This window comes from Spinacia oleracea, chromosome 6 (assembly GCF_020520425.1).
Source record: "Spinacia oleracea cultivar Varoflay chromosome 6, BTI_SOV_V1, whole genome shotgun sequence".
Taxonomy (NCBI): Eukaryota; Viridiplantae; Streptophyta; class Magnoliopsida; order Caryophyllales; family Amaranthaceae; genus Spinacia; species Spinacia oleracea.
Genome location: NC_079492.1, coordinates 26,897,601 through 26,919,560, shown reverse-complemented (window position 1 = coordinate 26,919,560; position 21,960 = coordinate 26,897,601). Strand labels below are relative to the sequence as shown.

The window sequence follows — 21,960 nt, the reverse complement described above, 5'->3', positions numbered from 1 at the left end:
CATCAGGAATACCAGCAGTGTAGACCTCACTCTTATGAAGGTTAGCCAACAGACCAGAAGCAAGAGAGAATTTAGTGAAATCTCCAAACAAAGCAGTCACAAAAGGGATATCAGCTCTAGAAAACATCAATAGGTCATTAGCAAACATCATATGGGTTATATTCAGTTTCTTGCATCTTGGATGATACTTAAAGTGCTTATCTTCTGCAACACTACCCAAGCACCGTGACAAGTATTCCATTCCTATTGCAAACAAATAGGGGGACATAGGATCCCCTTGCCTCAAACCTTTTTTTTAGCATGAATAGGGGAAGTAGGAGCTCCATTTAGCAGAATAGAGTAAGAAACAGAATATAGACATTGCATAATCCAGTGAACAAATTTACCAGGGAACCCCAATTCTTGCAACATCTGTTTGAGAAAAGGCCATTCAATAGAGTCATAAGCCTTTTTTAAATCCACCTTGATCATGCACCTGGGTGAGATGTACTTTCTACAGTAGCATTTAACTAACTCTGAGGCCAACAAAATATTATCTGAGATATTTCTACCAGGGATGAACCCTGATTGAGAATTTCTTATCACATCACCAATCACAGCCTGCATTCTTGAAGTTAGGATTTTAGAAATAAGCTTATAAACAATAGAGCAACATGCAACAGGTCTAAAATCCTTGACACTTATGGCATTCTGAACCTTAGGAATCAAGGTCACAGAAGTGTTGTTGATTTGTCTCAGCAATTTCCCAGTGTCAAAGAACTCCTTAACAGCTGCATAGATATCAACTTTAACTGTTTCCCATGCCTTCTTAAAGAAAAAGCTATTGAAACCATCAAGGCCAGGGGCTTTATGAATGTTTTTACCTGCTAAAGCAACATCTATCTCATCATTTGTAACTGGAACCACAAGGCCTTGAGCAGCATCAACAGTCAGTTGATTCCCTCTTCTAACAATATCCAGGTCAATCCCAACAAGATTATCAGCTGCAGACCCAACCAACTCCTTATAGAAGACACAAATTTCTTTATGAATTTCCTCTGTAGTGGTCAGTTTCTAGCCAGCAGTGTCATACAATAAGTCTATGCTATTCCTTGTGTATTTCTCCTTCATAGCACTGCAGAAGAATTTAGAATTTGAGTCACCTGTTTTCAACCACTGAATTCTTGATTTTTGTCTGTATGCACTCTCCTGAATTCCCATGAATTTTTTAAGTAACTCAGTTTGCCTTTTCTCATTCACCTGTAGATCAGTGTCAGTAGGGGAAGCAGCTACTTGAACCTGGATGCCATCAAGATCACTCCTGATAATTGTAGGGGGTTATTTTTCCCGTTTCCTACAAGGGGGGGGGGAGGCCGGCGCGTTTAGAGAACCGTTTGAATTTTTGTACCTCGAAGGAGTCGCCACCAAACTTTATTTAAGGTCTTGTTTGGAAAGACCGCAAATGACTCTATTTTTGAATAAGGCCTTGAATCCTTGAAACGGATGGGTGAGATCCGGGCTCGGGAACGAAAATTCTTATTCGACGAGCTTTAGAAATATTCAAGTACGTTAGCACAACATTATTTCGAAAATAAACCCTAGATTAGACTATGTGGGTTTGAATTAAGAGCAAATTGAATCTCTAATTGTATGGTGGTCACTTTGCTTTAAAGATTGATTTAAGGAACCTAAGGCCGATTTGTCCAAAAATATCTTTGTTAAGCGTGATGTAACCTTTGTATTTTGTTGTATTTAGCATGTTGGTGATGAAAGCGATAAAGCAAATAAAGCAACATCACAATACTAAATAAAGTGCGGAATTAGTAAATACAAGACCCCCTAGAAAAGGACTAGGGAGTAGGTCCACATTGCCTAGAAATGGACTAGGCAAGTAAAGATGCGGAATTGAAATTGCGGTATTGAAATTGCGGTATTGAAATTGCGGTATTGAAATTGCGGTATTGGAAGTGCGATATTGAAAGTGCGATATTGAAATTGCGGTATTGAAAGGTGCGATATTGAAATTGCAATATTGAAAGGTGCATAATTGAAATGTGTACTTGGGCACATGAGATTCGAACGCCGAGCGGCTCCTTAAAAATAAGTGCGCCCGGCACGAATTCAAAGCCAAAAATCTCAATTTGGGAGAGGTTGCTCAACCCAAATATCCTAGATTTTGCATGTGAAACTTGAACTTGAAAGCTGGAATATTGAAGTTTTGAACTTGAAATAATTGAAATTTGAACTTGAAATGATCCTAGTTTAGGGAAATAACTATGAATAACCCTAAACATGGCAAGATCTTTGAAAATTGAAGACTTGAACTTGTATATTGAAAATGGAGTTTTGAATCTCAAAAGACTAAACCTTTAAATGTTAAAAGGTGTTTATCTTTGATTACCCCATGTTTGATGGTGATTCTAGTCCAAGACATGACTGTAAACAACTTGGACATCCTTGAATATTTGAAAATAGTGTTTTGTATTTTGAAAAATTTTGTTTTTTTGGAAAACATGTGTGATTGTTGCAAGTGGTGTTTTTGAATGATTAAAAACACCAACTTGCTAATCATTTAGAAATCAAAGCAACATAGTTTATTAGAATGGGATTCGGATTTACCTAGTTAGGTTTAGGCAAGAGCTCCCAATTGCTTTTTTGAATTTAGGAATTTTGTATGTGTTTTTGAGGAGTTTTTGAGTTGTATTTTGAGGCGTAATGTCGAAATTACGACGTTGTATTGTTGTGCTCCCCCTTTTTCGATGGAAATAAGGGGTATTTATAGGAGGGAATGGTGCAAAACTCCAGCACACGCCAGCGCAGGGCGCCAGGCCAGCGCAGTGCGCTGCTGACGTGGCTTGAATGCCGCCAAAGCAAGGACGCGGGCTCCGTCCTTGTTTCGTCTTGTAGTGTTGTACCCGTTGTACGAATTGTACTAGGTTTGGCGTTTTGTGTTTGCTTGGAGGTTAAGGCATCGTTTAGCGTCTAAAAACAAGCATTTCTCGGGTTTTTGAATTCCGGTTTTACGAGACGGGGCTCGACATGCTCGGTTTTGTGGGTCGGTGCCCGAATTTGACTTGCCTTATATGATTTTGAGTGGAAAAGGCCTAGTAAAACCGATGGGATGGTCTACTAGTTGAGATTGTACTTGGATTTTGAAATTGGATTTTGGAAGTTGTATTTTGTACCGAGTTCCGAGAGGGGAACGGCCTCGGGGATTGGATTTCGGACCTTGGATTTTTGAGGTGTTCTTAGCAATTGGGATTTTCGCCTGGAGTTACTCCAATTAACTAGTAAGGATAATGGTATCGTCATCATCCCAAAGAGGAGACACAAATTAGGTGTCTACAGAAGCCCCCACTTTGACTGAGCGTTCGGTTAGGAAAGCGCAAGTCAAAGTATTTCGAAAGGGACGGAGAATAATCAAGATGTTCTGCAATCGAGACCACTCTTTGTACGCCAGTACCTGCATAAAACAGGCGTTAGAAAAAAGGACAGAGTCTACCTCGACGGGGTGGTGATGACTCCAGTTTGTACTTGTACTTCTCCACCTTCAGTTCAGGACGGAGCTTGGCATCGAAAATTTTGAATCTTGAATTTTTGAATCTTGAATTTTTGAATTTGAATACCCGGAGTTGATCCGTTGGGATGTGCTTCGCTGGGGATAAGAGCTTTTTACTGGCCCTTAGATTTTTGAAATTTCGACTGACTTTCCCGGAGCTTGGGTCCGTTGGGAGTTGGGCGCCTGAGTCGTTGTATTTTTCAAACTTTGTATGCTTGAAATATGCGTCTGTTTGCACTTGGAGATACAGGTGTATACCCGTATTTTCGACGGATGGTTCGATGCGACGTTTGATGCTTGGTGCGGAAAACCGTAGCAGCAAAGGGCGTGCAATCAGCACGAGAGACCGCGCGCGCTGTAGATTCGCGCATGCAGCAGGGCAGCGCAGTGCGCTGGGGCGGTGCCTGGCGCGGGGCTGAGCTATAAAAGCTCCCCTTGCCGTGCCATTTTGAGGCACACTTTCTTGAATTCTTTGCTCTTTTCTCTCTCAAAGGTCGATTAAGCTCTTCCCTTGGTCTTGTTCTTGCCTCGTCCATGTAAGTTTTTCATGTTTTGCTTATGAAATAACTCTAGGATTGCATTTAGTCTTGATTTTTCGTACTTTGAAATGATGCTCGTATGCTTAAGCTTCTTGAATCTTGTAGAAAACTCTTTGATAGCCACTTGAACTTGAACTGTTGGAACTTGTAGATTTGAATTTTTTGAATTGAATTTTTTTCTTTGAACTTGTATCTGCTTCGGCATGGATAGCCTAGGCGTTGATATAGAACTTGTATACCTACTTCAGCGTGGATAGCCTAGGCGTTGGTGTAGAACTTGAATACCTGCTTAGGCGTGGGTAGCCTAGGCGTTGGTGTAGGAATTTGTATCTTGAACTAGAGGTCCACTGGGGATTTTTGTTTTGAATCTTTTGACTTCGTATAGGCCAGTATAGGATAGCCCCCAGTTTAGAATTTTGATATTTTGTATGCTACTTGATTTAGTATGCCTCGTCACACCCGGAGGAAGCTCGCTGAATCATCTGTGGCTCGAGGCGCTGAGGAAGACGCTTTGGATGATGAAGCGACTGCAATAAATGCGCCAGGTGGGGGTATGGTTCTCCGAGATGCGCCCGCTTTCCTTGGTACTGGTTGGATCCCTTCCGACCTGGTGTTTCGGCCGGATTGGCACTTGTCTCAGCGGCCTCGCGTTGGCATGGTGTGTCTTGTACTGTGTTTTGGGTTTGTCTTTTGTAATTGTATAGGTCTTGAGCTAACTCGTTCACCTGTAGGCCGATGGAAAGCCGTTTCGTACTTACTGGTCCTTTGTGGAGGTCCAGAGGGCCTTTAAAGCTCTTCGTGCTGATGAGGAGGCTATGGAGATTTGGTCACAGACGGGCCTGGCCGATTTCTGGCATACCATGGGAGGTTCTTCGAAGAGAACGGGGATTAAAAACCGTTTGTGGGCTTTGTTAGAGCGATGGTGGGATACCACCAACACTTTCCACATGGCATGGGGGGAGATCACTATTACTCCTCTTGAATTTGCTATGATTACAGGTCTTCCTTTTTCTGAGAGGAATGTGACCTTTGATTCTGAGCTGACGTGGCTCTCGGCCGCTGCCAGGGACTTGCTCGGCCCTGTTGTTGACTTGTCAGATGATGATGCTCACGCTTCCGTGAAGGTGATTGTGGAGGCTATCTGCGGTGGGGGTGTGTCCGCGGAGCAGAGGGTTAGGGTTTTCTTCCTAGCCTTGGTGAGTATAGTGGTGGCCCCGAGTAGGAACAGTCGGGTGCACATCAAATTATTGTTCGCTTTGCGGGACTTGGGAGCTGTTTTGAGCTATAAATGGGGTGGCTTGGCATACAGCCACCTTTTGTACGAAATGAAGCGGGCCTCCCGGACTGCACTGGGGAGTGACCCGAGCATGGCTGCTCTGTGGAGCGTGCTGGAGGTATTTGAGACTCCTTGTACTTTGTACTTTGTACTTGTATGCTTATATTTTGAACTTGACTGATGCTTTGCTTGTTCCTTGAAAGATTTGGATCTATGAGCACTTTCGGACATTGGCGCCGGAGCATACTAGAGATGCGGCTTACCCGTATGCTGCCTCTTGGATAGGAGCGGTGCGCGTTGGTGCGTCTCTGGCGGCTTCTCGCAGGGCTTGGAGAGTTCTATCCGCTGAAGATGTAATCTTTTGTACTGTTTTGCTCTCTTGTATTTGTATTTGTACTGTTGCCTGAGTTGTTTGCTTTGCAGGTGGTATGGCGTCCTTTCGCCAATGCGGTTGTACCTGTCTCGGCTGCTCGTGCCCATTTCCTGTCTGGGCGGCGGGTTTTGCTTCCAGGGGTGTACCGCCATATGTGGTATATGGGGGAGCGAGTGTCCCTTCAACACCATTCGGGGGGGAAAGGCTTGTCCCCAAGGATCCACCGGAGTCCATGCTGACTCTAGATGAAGATCTTGCCCGGCTCTATGCGGAAGCTAGGGGCGAGGCTGTTTGCCGCTATTGGAGGGAGTTTGTACATAGGAAGGGTAGCTATGATGACTTCCTGAGGAGGTTGGCCCCACCAGTACGCTTCGTACTGCCGGTGAGCTTTTGAACCTTGTATCTTGTATTCTTGTATTGATTGCATGATTGTATGATTGTATGATTGTATGTAGGAGGAGGAGGTTGATCCTGAGGACATTCCTCATGCTGATAGGATCCTCCGCTATGAGAACTCGGACGGAGAGGAGGTGGTGGATACCATTCCTTGGGCTTCTCCTCCGCACCGGAAATCATATGATGCTGTACCTGAGCATTATGCCCCTGTAAGTACTGCTGCATTTTTGAAACTGTTTGTAAGTTGGTATGGGGAAATTGATCTTGAACTTTGTATGCAGGCGCCTCGGGCGAGAGTGCGTCGCTGGATGCTCTTGCTTGATTCTTGGAAGAGGCAGTGTGCCAAGCTGACCCAGAAGCTTTCTGGCCGGAACAGAGAGGTGCCTTACTTGATCTTGAAACTTGTATTCCAGAAATTCGAACTGGGAAGTTGATTCTTGAAATTGTATTTTGTATAGGAGCGCCGTCGAGACTGTAGAGATTCCGTTGACAGAGAGCCTCAGGCGGAGACGTCCTTGGGACAGGAGGGACCGAGTTTGGAGATGGGACAAGGGTCTGGTGCTGGTGCTCATCAGAGGCATTCCGATGCTGAGCGGGGAGCTTTCCCTTTCGTACTTGTTGATCCCATCAGACATTCATTTGGAGGTGTTGGCAGTTCACGGCCCTTTGTCTCTTCCCCTGGTTACTACTTCGGAGGAAGTGGTCCTCAGCCTTGGGGTGCAGGTCCATGGGCTTGCTATGCGGAGATGGAGAGGATGCGTCAGAATCAGATGTTTGGGTCGTACCCGTATATGCCGATGCCGCCGCCTTATCAGTATTCCTCTTCTCAGCAAGGAGTTCATCCCTCCACTGGCACACTTCTTATCTCGGAGGAGGATCCTAGTACCCCTGGGACGGAGCTGGATCGGGAGCTGGAGCGCCTTAGGAGGCGTAACAGGGACAAGGTACCCGTGATTGATGTCATTGCTGGTGATGATTCAGACTGACCCTGCATAGTAGCGAGTTCCAGCTTGCCTGGGTTGATTTCGTATAGGCTGGTTTGTAGTGTATTTGTATGGTTTGACACTTGAATTTTGTATGGTTGAATTGGCTTTGAACTTGAATTGGTTTGAAATTTTTTGAAGATTGGCTTTTGTATGTTTGAATGCTTGAAATTGTTTGCGTTGTGTGTGCCTTGAAATTTGGTAGCTATATGCATGCATGATAATTTTGCAAAAAGTTTGAAAAAAAAAAAATTGCCCATTTTTTTTCGGGTGTATATACCCACTATAAGCCCCCACTTTGACTGAGGATTTTTGGTTAGGAAAAGCGCAAGTCAAAGTATATTCAACTTTTCCTAATGCATATGCAGACTCGACTATGGACACCGATCTAGGACTAGAATGCTTGAATTTTGAATAAAATTGACCCGAAATCTGCCCGAAGCGTTGATCCGGACTGCTTGAAATTGCGTGGCTTGCGTCTTTGGAATCTTGAATAATGGAGGTTGTACTCTGCTGTCCGAAACACTAAAGAGTGTGTACTCCGAGTCATAAAAGAGGACGGTGGCCTCGTCCTTTGGTGCAGGCTCCCGGCGTCTGGCGCGGGCTTGGCGCCTGGCGCCTGTGGGCTGTCGTGCAAGCCGACTCTTGTATAAATAGGGAGGTTATTGGATCATTTCTTGCATCTATCCCTTCCCTGCTATCATTGCATATTGCGTTCTCACGAAAAGGAAAGAGAGTATGGCTGTGTCCTTTGAAAGTGCCTTGAACTCGTGGCTTGGTTCGCTAGGCAAATTGGAGAAAAGGGAGCTTGATGGCATGCATCTTGTGGTGCCCGTCTCTTTCCGGTTTGTAAAATTGGATTTGCACTTCATTCTTGCTGCTCTGGAGGCTTGGGACCCGAATCATCATGTCTTCCGCTTTGGAAATAATGAGGTATGTCCCCTCCCTGAGAAATTTAGTGCCATATTGGGGTGGCCCTTAATGCTGGAGCCATGCATGCCTAGTGTTGAAGAACACTTTTTCTTGTGTTTTGAAAGGTATTTGGGCTTGAAGCCCCCACTTTTGAGTGATGTTGTATATGGCAGAGGGGTGGATTTGTCCCTCTTTGTCACCTACTTTGCTGGGCTTGATGTTCCCAAAGTTTTTGCCTGAGAGCTTTGAGTTTTTGTATATTCGCTTGCTTCCTCTTTTCGAAGCAGGGGTTTGGCAATGGTGATGCCTCCCTAATAAAGATTGTAGAGCATTTTTCTAGTGGTCGGGATCTGATGCCGCTCGTGGTGGGCGAAACATTGATGGGCCTTGACATGCTGAAGTCGGACCCCTCTTCTCTGCCGTCGGGAAGTCCGGTATTACTCCAAGTAAGGATCTGGAGCCTTCTTGTATGTTGAATTTGTACTTGTATTTGAATTTTGAATGTTAAATTTTGAATTTTGAAATGCAATTCTTGTATACTCTCCAAGGTTTGGCTTATGGAGAGGCTCATGTTGGTGGCACCACCGGAGAACATGACGAGCTATAATAGAAAGGGATTCACTGTGCGACCCACATTGTATGGCCGACTTTCATTGGATGAGTGGCGGTGTGCACTCTCTGGGGTTGAATCTTGTATAAGGTGGGTAGTTCCTTGGCGGGGAATTGCTGCTATGAGACATGCCCCTGGTTCTACTGCTTTGAGGGTGCCAAGCCTCACAATGCTGGTCTTCTACTCGCCTGCTCGAGTGATGAGACAATATGGCTTGAAACAGGAGATCTCGGACTGTACTGAAGAGAACCCGAAACCTGTTGCGCTGAATGCAAATCGATTTGAAGTTTGGAGGCGGTATTGGGTTGCCAAACCATTCTTGAGTATCCAGTTCCCACCCGAGTCAGTTACTCTGTCTGCGGGGTATATTGTATGGATGAGAGGCCTAAGCCAGAGGGACATTTCTTTCTCTGGACCAGCTAGAGTCCGAGGTTCTAGAGCTAGACGTCCTGCATCAACTGACTATGAGGAAGGTGACGGGAGTATGACCCATCCGGTGCTTGACCGTTCGGAATCCAAAGGAGGTTTGTCGTCCTCCCGCCTTGGAAGGCTTGCAAGTTCCTTCTCCCGCCGCTTGGGCAAGGGGAGGATTGATGATTGATTGCGGGAGGAGCCAGGGGATAGTACTCAAGGTGCCAAGACTCGAGAGCATAGTCGCCTGACCCTAGATCTTTGTAGGCTAAATTTGTTTGAAATTGTATTGGAAGGAATTGTGTTTGGAATGCGTTTGGAAGATGTGTTAAGGAAGTGAAAAGGCTTTTGAACTTTGCTTCACTTGATCCTGACTTTGTATTTGAATTATCTTTGAAGGCCTTAGGGCCAAATAAAGAGTTATTGTGTTAAATTCCGCTCGAACATGCTTTGCTTTGAATTGGCACATTTGGAATAACAACAATTGAACTTTAAAATTTGATTTGATTTTTAGGATGCCCTTAATTGAGGAAATTTTGAATATTTTTTTTGTATTAAAGTGGCCGGGCCTAGTGATGAGGTTGCCTACGTGTCCCGTCAGGGAATCAGGCCGGACGTAGTTCTGACTCCCTTACAGGACCTGAATTTGGATTCTTGAATTTGAACATGGAACTTAGACATAGAACTTCTTGAGTTGATCGAGATTAGTCAGAGATCTGAATTTTGTTCCATCGATGTCCGTTAGTTCGACTGCTCCCCCAGAGAGGATTTTCTTGACAATGTATGAGCCTGCCCAGTTGGGTTTGAATTTTCCCCTTGGGTCCATGGTGCTTTTGCGAAGGGCTTTCAGGACAAGCTCGCCTTCCTTGATGTTTCGGGTTCTGACCCTTTTGTTGAAATGTCTGGCCACTCGGCGCTGATAGACTTGTACATGGTGAGCGGCTTGAAGCCGACGCTCATCGAGCATGACCAGCTCGTCATATCTTGCTTGTACCCATGCAGCTTTTGGGATTTTTCTTTCGAGGACTATCCTTAGAGAAGGTATCTCCAGCTCGATAGGTTGTACTGCTTCCATTCCATAGACCAATGAGAACGGAGTTGCACCAGTTGAAGTGCGAATTGAAGTTCGATATCCCCACAATGCAAAATGCAGCTTCTGGGGCCAGTCTTTGTAATTGGTAGTCATTTTCATGATGATGGTTTTGACATTCTTGTTGGCCGCTTCGACTGCCCCATTGGTTTGTGGGCGATAAGGCGAAGAGTGATGATGTTGAATCTTGTACTCAGTGAATAGATCTTCACACTCTCCTTGAAAATGGGTTCCCTGGTCACTGATGAACTCGTGAGGAACGCCGTATCTGCATATGATGTTTTCTTGTATGAACTGGGCCACTTGCTTGGAACCCAACATTTTGAATGATCTGGCCTCGACCCATTTGGTGAAATAGTCGATGGCAACTAGTATGAACTCATGACCCCCGATGCCTGTTGGAGTGACTTTGCCGATGACGTCGATACCCCAGGCTGAGAATGGCCACGATGATGATTGAGAGTATAGCAATGATGGAGGAATGTGCTTCAGATTCGCACACTTTTGATAGGTAGGACATTTCTTGACAAAGAAGTAGCAATCCCGTTCGAGGGTAGTCCAGTAGTATCGTGCCCTGATGATCTTGAGAGCTAGCATTTTCCCATTCATGTGGGTGCCACAGACTCCTGCATGTATGTTGTCCATGACTCTTTGAGCTTCGTGCTTGTCAACACATCGGAGGTTAGGACCGCTAAGGGACCTTTTGCATAGAACGCCGCCTTCTATGACGAAATTGGCTGATTGTAGTCGTAGAGCCCTTCGATTCTTGCTTGAAAAGTGTGGGGGATACTCTGAACTTTGTAGATACCTTTGAATGTCTGTAAACCAAGGTTCGTCTTCGTCTTGCTCGACGTTGTCAATAGCATAGACATATGCTTCTTCTTGACGCGTTTCAATTGTAAGTGGCATTTCAGCCATGCCGCTTGGAATGTTGATCATTGAGGCCAGTTTTGCCAGTGCATCGGCGAATTGATTCTCCTCTCTCGGGAGGTATATATAGAGAAGCTCTTCTATTTGTTCATACAGCTGTTCGAGATAGGACTGGTATGGAGCTAAGCTCTCGCTTCTTACTTTCCATTTGCCAAAAATTTGATTGATGATTAGGGAGGAATCCCCGTACACTCGAAGTTTCTGGATGCCTAGTGCTAAGGCGGATTCCAGGCCCATGATGCATGCTTCATATTCTGCCGTATTGTTTGTGACGTTGAATTGCAGTTTTGCTGATATATGAATGTGCGTGCCGTCTAGGGCTACTACAATTGCTCCAACACCACATCCGTTCTGATGGGAAGCACCGTCAAAATGCATTGACCAACTGTCATCACTGGTCATTAAGATTTGCTCGTCGGGTAAGTCGTAATCTTCCTCTTCTTCCTCGACAGGACAGTCGGCTAGGAAATCTGAGACTGCTGAACCCTTGATAGATTTCTGTGGAATGTATTTGAGGTCCAATTCTGCTAGCATGACCAACCATCTGGACAACCGTCCGTTGAGTGATGGTTTCTCGAATAGATACTTGAGAGGATTCGCTTTGCTGATCACATGTATTGTATGGGATAGCATGTAGTGCCGTAGTTTCTTTGTGGCCCAAACCAAGGCGATGCTGAGTTTCTCGAGCTGAGTGTATTTGGTCTCGTACTCGATCAGCTTTTTGCTTATGTAGTATACGACGTTCTCCTTGCCTTCAATTTCTTGGGCAAGCATAGCCCCCACTGCTGAATTGGTAGTTGTGAGGTAGAGCCTGAGGGGAATCCCTGGCATGGCTGGCTTTAGCACTGGTGGGTTGGAAAGGTAGCTTTTGATTGTGTCGAATGCATGCTGACAGTCATCATCCCACAATTTGGGCTCGCTTTTCCGGAGCTTTCGAAATACTGGTTCACAGATCATTGTGAGTCTTGAAATGAACCAGCTGATATATTGTAGTCTGCCGAGAAAACCCCGAATTTCCTTTTCATTCATTGGTGGTTGCATCTCAAGAATTGCTTTGATTTTTGAAGGATCAGCCTCTATTCCCCGAGAGCTGATAACATATCCGAGTAACTTGCCCCACGTTACCCCAAATGCACACTTTTGAGGATTGAGCCTCATGTTGTATTGTCTGAGCCTGTTGAAAAACCTTCGAAGTACTGAGGTATGCTCGTGCCGTACTTTGGATTTGACAATCATGTCGTCGACATATACCTCAATTTCCCTGTGAATCATATCGCTCATAATAGCTGTGGCTGTTCTTTGATAAGTTGCTCCTATGTTCTTTAGTCCGAACGGCATAACTGTATAGCAATATGTACCCCACTGAGTGGTGAAGGTTGTTTTCTCCATGTCTTCCTCTGCCATGGGAATCTGATTGTAGCCTGCGTACCCGTCCATAAAAGAGAGTAAGGCGTGATTTGCGGTGTTGTCGACCAAGATGTCTATGTGAGGCAATGGAAAACCGTCTTTAGGGCTGGCCCTGTTAAGATCTCTGTAGTCCACACACATTCGTACTTTGCCATCTTTCTTTGGAATTGGGACGACATTTGCGATCCATTCTGGATATTTTGCTTCTCGAATAAACCCAGCCTCTAGCTGCTTGGAGACTTCTTGAATTTTGAGGGAAACATCCGGTTTCATGCGACGGAGTTTCTGCTTGATGGGTTTTGAACCTGGAATAAGGGGAATTGTATGCTGACCGATGCTTGGATCAACCCCTGGCATATCATGATAGGACCATGCAAAGACGTCTACATACTCTGAAAGTAGCTTGATAAGATCGTCCCGCTCTGCTTGAGAAAGAGTTAAACAAATCTGAACTAGTTTTGAGTCACCGTTGTTAGAAAGGTTGATTTTGTCTGTTTCCTCAATTATGGGCGTCCTGTTTTCATGATTTTCGATAGCTTTTAGAAATTCAAAGTCAGTTTCTTGTAAAGCAAAGTTGTTTGGATTAGGATTGTGTTTTGAATTAGGACTCGAAGAGTAAGTAGAAATTGAAGTGTTATTGAAATCATCAATCAATACATCGACTGTTTTGACTTGAAGCTCGGCCTTTAGAGGCTCTTGATTGATGCAAGACTCTAGTTATAGACACTTAGACTCATTGCTAAGCTCAAATCCAGACTCATCCTCTTACTCGGACTCGCTCATCATAGATCCTTCGCCCACAGTAATCTTGAACATTTTGCCATTTGGAGCTGTTATCCTGAGAGACTTTCTCCAGCCATTGACCATCTTCTCACTTGGAGTAATTAGCTTAGATGGGTCAAAGTCTTCGATTTGAGTGATCATTTGGACCATGGCATCTTCGGAAATGATTGGGGTTATCTCCTGGCCAAACAATAGACCGAAAGCTGATGAATCAAGGCATTCAGGGGAGGCCTTGTCTTGTATTGGAGGAGCATCCTCTAGAAAATGACAGTCTTGAAAGATCTCGAATCCGGGGTAAAGGACCCCCTTTGAAGAGTCATAGAAAGGCTCTGGGAAGTCAAAGTATAAGTCATTCTCTCCTTCTTTCACGAATTGCCCATTGAGTGTGAGTTGATGAGGAGGTATTTTGAATTGATCTTTGCCAGCTCGACGGGCCTTTAGCTTAGCCTTTTGCTGCTTGTCATCGAACTTAGTTGGCTTGTACCCCAGACCGCAACAGTTAGTCTGTCCTTGGGCTTTGAAAGGAGATTCGATGGACGATGGCAGAGTAGTGCTCAAGAAGCGCCCACGCTTGATCATCATGCGCCTTGCCATGGGATTCATTCTGGATTCGATAGCTCCAACTTCAGCACTGAATCCCCAAAGGTCTTCGTCTTTTTCATGATGTTCGATTAATATCAGAGCCTTGTCGACTACCTTGGTCCTTGGATGGGACGCATGCAGGGTAATGACATTTCCTTGGACCTCCATTCGGACTTTCTGGTGGAGTGAAGATGGCACTGCTTTGAGGTCATGGATCCAAGGTCTTCCCAACAGGAGATTGAAACTTGCTTTGATGTCATCATAGCTTACTTTCCGCTCGATCCGCCCTGTGCGGAGTAGTAGAGTGAGAGTTCCCATTGCTTCCAGGCGAGTGTTGTCATAGGCACGAACACCTTGGGAGGAACTAGAAATGTCATTGGGGGTGAAACCCAAATTTTCAGCAGTGCGGAGAGGCCACACATTGATGGCTGATCCATTGTCCACTAGAGTCATGGGGATGATCTTGTCTTTGTATTCAACAGTCAGATAGAGGGCCTTGTGATGGCCCGCCCCCTCAGGTGGGAGGTCTTCATTAGTAAAGGTGATTCCTTCTTCCAGATTTGTAAGCAACCCGATCAATTCGCCAGAGTGACTTTTGGGGTGACATTCAACTTGACCAGAGCATTGATAAGAGCAGTGTGGTGCTCCACAGAGGAAGCCATAAGCTGCCAGATATTAACCTCTACCTTAGTGCGCTTCAGTTGCTTGATTAGAGGGTTCTCCTCGGTGGGTAGGAGAACATTAGTTGCCGGTGCCGTTCTGCTGACTGGCTCTTGAATTCGACCAGACCTAGTCATGACTTGAACACTGTTTTCTGCCTTAGGGTCCAAGTACCAGTCGACGCTCACAATTTCTCGGCATTCATTGTCAGAGATGTTTTCAATAGGAGGGTCCTGATATGTGCCTTCATCATCGCTGGCCCAAAAACCCACAAATGTCTCCTTGAGGTAACCCAGATTCCGAGTTTTCACTTGGCTGCACAAGGTGTGGCACATACCCTTGGCTATGAAATATTTCCTCTACCTCGAATGGGCCCACAACATGGAAAAGAGTTTCTTGATTATCCTCGAGAGCCCTTATGCGAGCCTCTGCTTCCTCAGCACGTTCATAGAGTTCTGCTACAGCTGCTGCTAGAGAAGTCATCTTGAATAGGATCTTGAGAAGAGGAGTCTGAGCACCTATTTATGACATGATTTTGAACTTTAGAACTTGAACTTCCCGACACATGATATGATATGCATGCAATGAATGAGACCTAGACTTGACTCTAAGTGTCACTCTGAAGATTCGGGTTTTTAGATTTTGTATTTGTATTCGGGATTTGCAACTCGTTGGAAATGTTTGAGAGGAGCCTTTATTCTTTTGTGAAAGTTGACTCTTTGTACTAGAACTTGGGATGTCGAAAAAGAATATTTCGATCTATTGGAAATTGGACTTATTTGAAGGGAATTTCAACCCGCTCAAGAATTCGGAAATTGGACTTGTACTAGGAAATTGGACTTTGTATTATTTCAAGGGAATTTCAACCCGTCAATATTTTTAGGGGGATTTCAACCCATTGGACTTGGAGTATTTGAAGGGAATTTCAACACGTCAATATTTTAGGGGAATTTCGACCCATTGGACTTTGAGTATTTGAAGGGAATTTCAACCTGATTGAAAGGGAATTGATTTTGTATTATTTAAAGGGAATTTCAACCTGTTGGAAGATTGGACTTGTATTATTTCAGGGGATTTTCAACCCGTTGAATGGAATCTCGAACTTGTATTATTTCTGGGGAGTTTCAACCCGTAGAATTTGAACTTGTATTATTTCAGGGGATTTTCAACCCGTTGGAAATATTTGGAATGGGGTTTGTATTATTTTAGGGGATTTTCAACTCGTCAATATTTTAGGGGAATCTCAACCCATTGGAATTGAAATATTTGAAGGGGATTTCAACCCATTGGAATTTGTATTATTTCAGGGGATTTTCAACCCGGATGTAGAATATGGAATTTGAATTTGACTCGAAGTTTGAACTTTAAAATGGAAAAAAGACGCATTTTGTTTGTAGAACATGAAGCTTCGTATTTGGAAAATCTGACATTATGTCGCCGTGGATTTGAGGCATTGAATTTGGGAACTTGAAAGTCCGGCATTATGCCGCCGTGGACTTAGAGTGTAGGATTTGAGATTTGAGGGTTTGGAATTTTTGAACTTCGAGCTCGAGGTTTGAAATATGGAATGGAAAAATCGGCATTACGACGACATGGATTTGGAATTTGAAATTTTGAGTATAGGACTAGAAATTCGAAAGATTGACATGGAATTTGAGGTTTGAAAGTTGGAGTTGAAAAGTTGGCATTACGCCGGTCATGAACTTTGGCATTTGAACTTTGAGGTTTTGAGACTTGGAATTGGAAACTTGACTTCGATTCTTGAAGACTTGAATGTTTGAAATAGGAAATCCGGCATGACGCCGTTGGATTTGTGGTTTTTGACTTTGAAGTTTGAAACTTGAAATTTGGACTAGAAAATCCGGCGTTAAGGCGCCGTTGGATTGAGTCTTGACTGGAAACTTGAAACTCGAAATTTGGACTAGAAAATCCGGTATTATGGCGCCGTTGGGTTGGATTTGAAAATCGAGGTTTTGGATTGGAAAATTTGAACTTGAACTCGAAACTCGAAATTTGGATTGGAAAATCCGGCATTATGACGCCGTTGGATTTGAACTTTGACTTGGAAGCTTGAGGTTTTGAAGTAGGAAATCCGGCATTATGGCGCCGTTGGATTGCATTTTGAACTTGAAAATTGGAATTTTGGACTCGAAAATCCGGCATTATGACGCCGTTGGATTGAACTTTGAATTTGAAACTTGGAATTTGGACTCGAAAATCCGGCATTATGACGCCGTTGGATTGAATTTTGAATTTGGCATTTGTGCGTGAGGCGTGTTTAAGGGTTTTGAATGAAATGGAGTGACACTCCTAAAGACCCTAAAATCGGCGATTTAGATGCATGAGGTTTGAATGATGCTCCTAGGTGTTTGGTTTCCTAGTTGGAGGCTAATTGTTTTGGCAAGATAGAACTCGAGGTTAGCCATTCACGCGTGCAAAGACGCCCACACAATGCACAAGTAGCACGTTGTCACACTAATCACAATGCAAAGTTCTCAACCTAAGGTCGGTCTAAGTTTTGTATGATGCAAGTGGTCGGCTTTGGGTGTCAAAAGGTACTTGGGTAAGAGACGGATCCGGCGACAAGGTTTCACATTCCGCCTAAGGGAAGTGTGTGTTGGTAGACGGCCTCCATACTTGACATCGGGAATGTCAAGTAAATGCCAAGTTTCGGTAGGCGCGGAAATGGTCACACACTTTGGTCGGGAACCGTATGGAGAGTCCCCATTTCGTTTCCCCCGGGGCTAGCCCGAATGTAGAACACATCCGTTTGGGCAAGGGTAGAAATTCATTTTGCACAATATGGTTTTCGAAAAATGCATGAAATGCCTAGAAATTGAAATTGAAATCGTACTTGAATTTGTATTTGTAAAGCTCGTTTTTCGGCACTCGTTCACGAGGCTTGGGAGCGTCCTTCCAGATTCAAAAACAGACTAACTCCCAACACGAAAAGTTGAGCAAAAGTGGGCGACAAGCCACTGTGAGCCACTGTCCTGGATGCAGGCAGTGGCGTTAGGCGCAGGGGCTGCGCTTGGCGCCAATGCTGGCATCCAGTACTTCGGCAGATCAATGGCCGTTTGCTCGAAATTTGCTCGCATTTTTGAATTGAAATTAGAAAATTCCCCAGTGGAGTCGCCAGAATTGTAGGGGTTTATTTTTCCCGTTTCCTACGGGGGGGGGGGGGGGGGGAGGCCGGCTCGTTTAGAGAACCGTTTGAATTTTTGTACCTCGAAGGAGTCGCCACCAAACTTTATTTCTTGCTTGGAAAGACCGCAAATGACTCTATTTTTGGATAAGGCCTTGAATCCTTGAAACAGATGGGTGAGATCCGGGCTCGAGAACGAAAATGCTTATTCGGCGAGCTTTAGAAATATTCAAGTACGTTGGCACAACATTTTTTTTGAAAATAAACCATAGATTAGACTATGTGGGTTTGAATTAAGAGCAAATTGAATCTCTAATTGTATGGTGGTCACTTTTCTTTAAATATTGATTTAAGGAACCTAAGGTCGGTTTGTCCAAAAATATCTTTGTTAAGCATGATGTAACCTTTGTATTTTGTTGTATTTAGCATGTTGGTGATGAAAGCGATAAAGCAAATAAAGCAACATCACAATACTAAATAAAGTGCGGAATTAGTAAATACAAGACCCCCTAGAAAAGGACTAGGGAGTAGGTCCACATTGCCTATAAATGGACTAGGCAAGTAAAGATGGGGAATTGAAAGTGCGGTATTGAAATTGCGGTATTGCGGTATTGAAATTGCGGTATTGAAATTGCGGTATTAAAAGTGCAATATTGAAATTGCGGTATTGAAAGGTGCGATATTGAAATTGCAATATTGAAAGGTGCATAATTGAAATTTGTACTTGGGCACATGAGATTCGAACGCCAAGCGGCTCCTTAAAAATAAGTGCGCCCGACACGAATTCAAAGCCAAAAATCTCAATTTGGGAGAGGTTGCTCAACCCAAATATCCTAGATTTTGCATGTTAAACTTGAACTTGAAAGCTTGAATATTGAAGTTTTGAACTTGAAATAATTGAAATTTGAACTTGAAATGATCCTAGTTTAGGGAAATAACTATTAATAACCCTAAACATGGCAAGATCTTTGAAAATTGAAGACTTGAACTTGTATATTGAAAATGGAGTTTTGAATCTCAAAAGACTAAACCTTTAAATGTTAAAAGGTGTTATCTTTGATTACCCCATGTTTTATGGTGATTCTAGTCCAAGAGATGATTGTAAACAACTTGGACATTCTTGAATCTTTGAAAATTGTATTTTGTATTTTGAAAAAGTTTGTATTTTTGGAAAACACGTGTGATTGTTGCAAGTGGTGTTTATGAATGATTAAAAACACCAACTTGCTAATCATTTAGAAATCAAAGCAACATAGTTTATTAGAATGGGATTCGGATTTACCTAGTTAGGTTTAGGCAAGAGCTCCCAATTGCTTTTTTGAATTTAGGAATTTTGTATGTGTTTTTGAGTTGTATTTTGAGGCGTAATGTCGAAATTACGACGTTGTATTGTTGTGCTCCCCCTTTTTCGATGGAAATGAGGGGTATTTATAGGAGGGAATGGTGCAAAACGCCAGCACACGCCCGCGCAGGGCGCCAGGCCAGCGCAGTGCGCTGCTGACGTGGCTTGAATGCCGCCAAAGCAAGGACGTGGGCTCCGTCCTTGTTTCGTCTTGTAGTGCTGTACCCGTTGTACGAATTGTACTAGGTTTGGCGTTTTGTGTTTGCTTGGAGGTTAAGGCATCGTTTAGCGTCTAAAAACAAGCCTTTCTCGGATTTTTGAATTCCGGTTTTACGGGACGGGGCCCGGCATGCTCGGTTTTGTGGGTCGGCGCCCGAATTTGACTTGCCTTATATGATTTGAGTGGAAAAGGCCTAGTAAAACCGATGGGATGGTCTACTAGTTGAGATTGTACTTGAACTTTGAAATTGGATTTTGGAAGTTGTATTTTGTACTGAGTTCCGGGAGGGGAACGGCCTCGGGGATTGGATTTTGGAGGTGTTCTTAGCAATTGGGATTTCCGCCTGGAGTTACTCCAATTACCTAGTAAGGATAATGGTATCGTCATCATCCCAAAGGGGAGACACAAATTAGGTGTCTACAATAGTATCAATTCTTTCCTCAAGCCTTGAAAACTCCTTCTTGTGTAAAGTTTTCAAACCCTGCTTAACACATTTCAACATTTGCCACACCTGATACATTGTAGTACCCTTAATGTTAACCTTCCAACCATCTTGAACGACTTGACTAAAACTAGGATGATCAGCCATATAGTTAAAGAATCTAAAAGGCCTGTCTTTAGAATGAATCTCCATTTTACAAGTGAGGACCAGGTGAGAATGGCCAGACAGTCCAGGATTGAGATAGTCCACAACAGCATCATCAAAGACAGTATGCCAATTAGCACACCCTAAGGCCCTATCAATTCTAGAACTGATTCTCAAATCACCTTGCCCTTAATTGTTCCAAGAGAAGTAGTGCCCACAACTCTTCAGTTCAGCTAAACCAGCAGCATCAATACACCTCTCAAAGTCCCTTGTTTTAGAATCTTGAACTTGATTTCCATTAATCCTATCTCCAGAATACAAAACAGAGTTGAAATCCCCCATAAGGAGCCAAGCCTTGCTCACAGTACCTGCAGTGTTGACCAAATCAACCCATAAGGGCTTTCTATGCTCTATTGTATGTAATCCATAGACAACAATAATCTCAGCACTAGTTAAGCCAATCTTAGTGCAAATAACTCCATGAATGAACTGATCTGATTTATTCACCATCTGATAGGTAATCAAACTGTGTCTCCAACCAACCCAAATTCTTCCTTTAGGAGAGTAAGAGTAGTTCATTTCCCACTTCCACTCACCCCCAAGTTTATTCTGAATTTTCTTGACATTAATTTCTCTTACCCTAGTCTCCACTAAAGCTACAACATCAACCTTATTCTTCTGCAAAAATCTCCTCACCTCCACCACCTTGGAAGGAGCATTAATCCCCCTCACATTCCAGGAACATATTATCATGGGGGAAATTCCACACTACCTTCTCCCCCACCTCCACCTTCATCTTCAGAAGAGCTCACCACAGAAGCATGAACTTGAGCCAACCCAAGGGCAGGAATGTGAGACCTAGGTTCTCTTATTCTCCTTGATACAACCCTCCACCCATCATCACTAGGTTTAGTAACAGCAGTTGGGGTGTTCTCAACTATAGTGGAAGCCACAACCTCCACAATTTCAGTAGATTTCTCAACCTCCACAGTTACAGGAGCAACAATAGCTACTCTAGGTTCTTTAGATCTCCAAACTTTCTGGATCTTTTTTGCAAACACTGCAGGTTGAAATCTAGTGGTATTGCTCTTTTTAATGCTACAATCATGCCCCATCACCTTACAGGTTTTGCAGAAGGGAGGAAGCCAATCATACTCTACTTTCTGTCTAATAGCCAATCCTGCACTATCCTGAATCTGAACAGATTTTGGCAATTCCTTGGTGATGTCCACTTCAACCAACATCCTGGCAAAAGAGATTCTTAATTTCTTAGAAGTACACTCATCAGCAAAGAGTGGTACTCCTATCAAACTTCCAATCCTACTGAGGGAGTCAATACCCCAACAGCTCAACGGAAGATTTGGAAGTCTTACCCACACAGGAATGACCCTCAGTATATCCTCCTGAAAATCAAAGTTAGCAACCCAAGGTTTGGTGATCATGGGTCTACCATAGAAGGTATGGGGTCCAGATAACAACACTGAGTCCCTATCCTTCTTAGCTGCAAACTTAATCACAAAATACCCTTCATCATGCAGAAAAACAGAAGGCTTACTAAGATTTTTCCATTCATTTGCAATATACCTAATTACAGCCCCAATGGATGGTTTCTCCCCTACAACATACAAAATAAGAGCTGCATCCCACTGAGCAGCCATATTCTTTATGTCTAAGCTATCAAGCACCGCAACAGGACAACCATCAGAAATTGTGGGAGGGATGAAAGAGAGAGCATTACCTTTACCAGTCAATTGAGCACCCCTAAAGAGGCTCACCCATGGTGTTTTTGGATCCACACCATCTTCACACTGCTCCATTGAAGGACTCACCCTTTGCTGAACATTGGCCGTATGCTCTGTTTCTGAACATTGCAAGCTCTCTTTATCAACAAGGGTTTCCGTACCATTCTTCAATCCAAGCACAACATTCACATTCCTCATCATCTCCTTTACCCTTTCCAACGTGGTCCCTCTGAGAACCCCACTGCCTTGTCCACCTTCCACCATCTCCGAGATCTTTGGAGAAACCACCTGGGTGGGCACTGTGAGAGGGGGAGTGTATTTAATGGCAACATGGTAAGAATCAATGGCTTCCTGCATCTCAGGAGTAGGCGGTTTAGTGTTTGGATGCTACGGAAACGGAGAAATTGTCGGCGACGATTTTCGATTTTCACCACC

At 43.8% G+C, this 21,960-nt stretch overlaps 1 protein-coding gene across 1 annotated transcript; it reads right to left on the bottom strand.

The window, feature by feature from the left end:
• Positions 1–282: 282 nt before the first annotated feature.
• LOC130463021 (uncharacterized) lies at positions 283–20,536 on the bottom strand. Its single transcript, XM_056832036.1, has 4 exons — positions 20,023–20,536; positions 19,709–19,926; positions 1,143–1,278; positions 283–1,037 (listed from the first exon to the last, which is right to left on the bottom strand). Exons 1-4 carry the CDS (start codon positions 20,534–20,536, stop codon positions 283–285), a joined length of 1,623 nt encoding a protein of 540 aa, XP_056688014.1.
• Positions 20,537–21,960: the final 1,424 nt, after the last annotated feature.